The sequence below is a fragment of the Clupea harengus genome, chromosome 17 (genome assembly GCF_900700415.2).
Source record: "Clupea harengus chromosome 17, Ch_v2.0.2, whole genome shotgun sequence".
NCBI lineage: Eukaryota > Metazoa > Chordata > Actinopteri > Clupeiformes > Clupeidae > Clupea > Clupea harengus.
In genome coordinates this window covers 1,816,886-1,822,124 of record NC_045168.1, presented here as the reverse complement: position 1 = coordinate 1,822,124, position 5,239 = coordinate 1,816,886, and the positions used below count along the sequence as shown (strand labels likewise).

Genomic DNA, 5,239 nt, shown 5'->3' with positions numbered 1-5,239 from the left:
AATTTCTAAAAATCACGAAATCCTGGAGGGACTGATTATTACCTCCACCAAGGAGGTTACGTTTTCGGTTCAGTGTGTTTGTTTGTTTGCCTGTATGTCTGTCAGCAGGATAACAAAAAAAAACACCAGGATGATTTTCATAAAACTTGGTGGAGGGGTAGAACATGGGCCAAGTAAGAGGAGGAGTAGGAGAAGTTGCTGTTTTATTTAAATATGCATTCCAGTGCAAAGAGATTACACTTTTTCATTGTATTGCTTTTGAATACCTCAGTTTCATATTGAAGCTCCCAAAAGTACATTTTTAACCATTAACAGACCACCAAGATACTCTGCAAGTTTTATTCATGACTTGGCTGAAATACTGTCAGTTATCTTAACATAGTTAATAACATGGGCAATAATGCCAAGGAACGTTTTGTACTAGTTGACACTTCTGATCTTTCGCAGCATGTGAAAGGGCCTCCGCACACTCAAGGTTATTTCTGTGTCCTCGTTGGCTTACGGATCACTCCAGATGTTTTGAGTGCCATGTATGTTGTTGCACTGGCAAAAGTCAAGAAAACTTTGAGCAAACAGAAAGCCCCATGAAGAAACACCATGACAGTAAAAACCTTGAAAAGAGAATGTAGGAAAGCTGAATGCAAATGGAGAAGAACTAAACTCCAAATCCACTGTGAGCTCTATAAACAAAACCTCCATAGTCTTAACTATGAGTTATGCAAGGCTGGACAGCTACATTTTGCTAAAATGATTAACAGGAATATCAACAATAACCACACTTGTCATGATTGACAAGCTTACAAACCCCCCAAAACAGATAGCCCCAGAACTCCTTTCCACAGAGAATTACTTAATTTTGATGAATTTGCATCATAAACATCAGATGGACCATCAACACCACAAACTCAAACAATGAAACTATGCCATCTCTATGACCACCTAAAAATAATTTAACAACTATGTCACAATTGAATACTACTGGCAAAAAAACTTGGCATCTTAAATCATCGAAATTGTTGTCTTTAAGTCATTGTTATGTTGTCACGCCCTGCTGTCTGACTTTTTAAAAACTATTTTAACTTTGTAAAAACTGATATGCATCAAATAGATAATGGCTCACTGCAATGAGGCAGTTTTCCAAAGTCACTAAAAACAGCTGCTCTTAAAAAACAAAACTCAACACTAACTTTAGTCTTACATTAATTATATTACTTATCTTTTAATCATGTACTGTGTACTTTCTTTTTATTACTATTTTATGTACTGTGTACTCTCTTATATATATATATATATGTATATAAAGAGAGCATAAATATTTAGATTATTTATTTATGTAAAGCACATTGAATTGCCTCTCTGTATGAAATGTGATATAAATATAAATAAAAATATAAATAATCTTGCCTGGCTTTGCCTTTTTGTTTACTGAAGCACAAAATGGAATGCAAAACTTATCTTGGTCCTACACTGCAGTCAGTGCAAGACCATACCAACCTTATGAAAGTATCTCTTACAGAAGGTACACTTAGCTCTGGACGTTCTGGGAAACACCTCGAAACGTTAAGGCACAGCTTAAGGTATAACTTATGACTTATCATTTTGTTATTTTGTTATAACCAGATACCTTGTATACGTTATTACACAGGCTTACCTTGCTGCACAGGCATTCGTCAAAGGTCGCTACGTCCCCTTTAAGGTGACAACACAACACCGGAAGTTCTTCAGTCAGATGTTGTCAGATGCCTTTGGTCTGGTGACTTCAATTCAGCTAGCCGAGTAGTTTGCCCTGTCCGTGTTTCATTTAACTTTCAGAATATGATATATTTTTTTCAAAACAACAGCATTTATTATGTGTGAAACTGACATGGTTGCCCGTGTCAAGTAAATGTCAGATTAATCTATGTATTAGATAACTAGATAGCGTAGCTAGCGAGGTTTGTTTGTTTGGGTTTGCATGCAAGCTTCTAATCAAAACTTTTTTATGACAATGGAGAAAATTGTGAAAGGTAAGCTTGGCGTAGACTGGCGTTCCACATGACGTTATTTTCAGCCTTTAAGGTGAGATGCATTGTAGACTAATAGCCTAGTTAACTGAGTTAGCTACTGTCATTGTAGGAGCAATGTTGGCTACATTGACTGGGAACAAGCAGCTGGAGATTTGTCATCTGACATGACCGTTTCTGATGCTGTTTAGATCAATAGCCTACCTGTCAATATCTTGAAAGGGTCGCTTAGTCTTTGTATTGAACATGCAGTCACATACGCCTGAAGTCTGTTGATTTCCAAGACCTTACTGTTGACTTGAGAAGACAGTTCTGTCTTGTGTTTGCAGAGCTGCAGTACAGCAGCATTGACTGGCACGGGATTCGAACATTCTAAAAATCATTAGATTAAATTAGATTAAACTTTAATGCCATTGTGCAGAGGACAGGTACAAAGCCAATAGAATGTTAAAATTGAATTATTTACAGGTACAGTGCAGGTTAGTAAGTACTACACGATAAGTGATGCTGTACTGTCTATCAGAGTAGTTGTTATGTATAAGTATGTAGAACCTCCTAAATGTCAGAACATTGTGTCTCATTCACTAGCAAAAGATTTTTTCTGTGACCTCAATTTAATATCCATTACAGATGTGGGTGACATCCAATCCAGGCTGATAGATCACAGACCAATCATCCAAGGAGAAATACGGTACTTTGTGAGAGAATTTGAGGTGAGAACCTAAGATGGCTTGGCTCTGTTGACTTTCACATGAAACATATTAAGTCAATTATTCTTAAAAATAGGCACTATCACTACCAACAACATTTACTAAAAATTTGACATACAGTATATTTTGAGTATGTTGTGTAGTGTGACGTTTTTGCCCAAACTGAAAATCCATCTCCCCCTTGGTCATCACTTCCAGGAGAAACGTGGATTTCGGGAATGCCGCCTATTGGAAAACCTCAGTAAGATGGTTGTGGAGACAAATGAACAAGCTCTCCCTAACTGTTCAGAGACCATGGACCAGAACCTGCTGCAGGTTCTCACAAGATGTGAGGATCTTCCTTATCAGTTTTCTCTTTACCAAACCAAGAGGAGAGATGACCGTATAGTCGCATATGCTCAGTTACAAGAATTGGTTATCCAGAGTACATAATGCTATACATTTATAATAGTCACCTCCTTGAGGCTTGTTACGCGTTCGAAAGTGAAGTACAGTTCGACTGTGTCTGTCTCAGTGCTTTGAACTAGCTGATTCTTAAAAAATAGTCGAGAAATGCATTGCTACCAAAATGATGAAACCAACGAAAAGTAATTGCTCTGAAGATATTAGAAATCTAAGTGTGGTGGAATGTTGTATTAATGTAGTAAAGAGTAACAAATGTTCTCTATTTCGTACTCATTTGTGTAATGACATACTAATCTGATATTGTGAATTTAAGATAGGTGCTGGTGGATATGTGAATTGTCTTGTGTGAATTGTATTCTCGACCTGTAATGTCTGATGTGCTGTTCTTCATTCCATAGTGGAGGCCAGTAATCACATGGCACAGAGGATCCAGCAGAGGGAGCTAGAGGCACAGCAGGTAAACCAAACTATGTACCCAGCAGCCGATCCAGTTCTGTCTGTGGCAGTGTGAATCTCATAATTGCATGTTAATGATTGGGCTGTGTGCCAAGACCAAGTTCAATTGAAAGCACCAATTTTAAGACTACATTTTGCAGACATGTACATTTCTAAAGAACAGGGTTGTGTGGAAGTGTCGTTAGACTGATGTTTTTGTGAGTGAAATAGCTATTCATTTGTACAAATTTTGCATGGATATTCCTCTTTCCATGTTATATCCAGATGCTTCATCTTACATGATGCAAACCAAATGCCAAACACAATTACATAAAAATTATTTTGATGGCTATAACAGCTAAATGTAACAGGTGTGTGTGTATGTGTGTGGCGTGTGTGTGTGTGGCGCGTGTGTGTGTGTTAGAGCACCCAGATGCAGGTGTGTCTAGAGCGGCGGAAGGCAGACTGGGAGGAGTTCCTGAAGCAGCAGGCTGCCATGAAGGAGGAGGTGGACGAGGAGCATGCCAAGGCCGTGGGCCGCCTCAGTGCCCAGTACAGCGAGATGAAGAAGGACCTGGCCAAGTCTGCCCACTTCTGAAGCCCACGGCACAAAGGGGCCGTCTCAGTAAAGCTCTCTCACACACTTGTAATGTCTTTTGCCCTTTATCTCACTCTTTCTCGATGTGTCTGTCCTGTCCTCTCGCTCCTTGTTTGTCTGTGCATCTCTCTCTCTCCTTGTCCCTCTTTTATCCTCTCTCTCTCTCTCTCACTCACTCACTCACTCACTCACTCACTCTCTCTCTCTCTCTCTCTCTCTCTCTCTGTGTGGCTGTCTATCTTTTTTTGTATGTGACTGTCTCTTTCTGCCTCCTCATATCTCTGTATGACAGGCTGTCTCTCTGTGTGGCTCTGTGTTGTTTTTTTTGTCTTTGGCTGTCTAGCTGTCTCGGTTTTCCTCTGGCCACCTCTAAGTGTGCTTTTCTGTGGCTCTCTTCTCTCTCTTGCTCTACGCTCTCTCTTGCTCTATGCTCTATGCTCTCTCTCTCTCTCTCTCTCTTTCTCTCTCTCTCTCTCTATCTCTATGCTCTTTTTGTACTCTCATTTTAGACTCTCATTGTTTAAATGCGTCTATAATATGCAGGTTTATATGTTTACTCAAAGAGGCCTTTTATTTGCCATGTTGCACTTTATACAGTTAGAACAATTCCACAGTGTCTTATATTAAACCTGGCACTTGCATGACCAGTTAAATTATGAATTCCTCATTAGAAGCAATGTGCAAATGTCAGGACAGACAAGACTGATGTTATTTTTGGCTGTGAGCTTTCACACAGCAAATGTTTTTGAACAAAACCAGGCCTGTGTATTGGCTTACCCTCTGCGGAATATAAAAAGAAGGTGGTATATTGAATAGAAACGTGACACAATGTGTTTCAGAAATGCTGTTCATTTGATTGATTGTTTAACGGCACTGGTCAACATATTGGCCAACCTCAACTTAACACCGCTTTCACCAAGAATTGTCAAACACACTCTTCTTAACACGAAAAGTCAATAAAGGACCACTCAATCAAAAGTCTAGCATCAAAAAGGGCTGAATCATGGATGGCTTGGCTGGCCTTGTAGACGGAACTGTCAAAGGTCGACTTGTGTCACTGTTCTCCCATTATCTTTGTTTTACAAACC

The 5,239-nt window shown here is 39.3% G+C and overlaps 1 protein-coding gene across 1 annotated transcript; it reads left to right on the top strand.

The window, feature by feature from the left end:
- The first annotated feature begins 1,731 nt into the window (after positions 1 to 1,731).
- bloc1s5 (biogenesis of lysosomal organelles complex-1, subunit 5, muted) lies at positions 1,732 to 4,284 on the top strand. Its single transcript, XM_012816271.3, has 5 exons — positions 1,732 to 2,006; positions 2,634 to 2,716; positions 2,912 to 3,041; positions 3,517 to 3,575; positions 3,978 to 4,284. The coding sequence occupies exons 1-5, from the start codon at positions 1,955 to 1,957 to the stop codon at positions 4,149 to 4,151; spliced, it is 498 nt and encodes a 165-aa protein (XP_012671725.1). The 5' UTR covers positions 1,732 to 1,954; the 3' UTR covers positions 4,152 to 4,284.
- Positions 4,285 to 5,239: the final 955 nt, after the last annotated feature.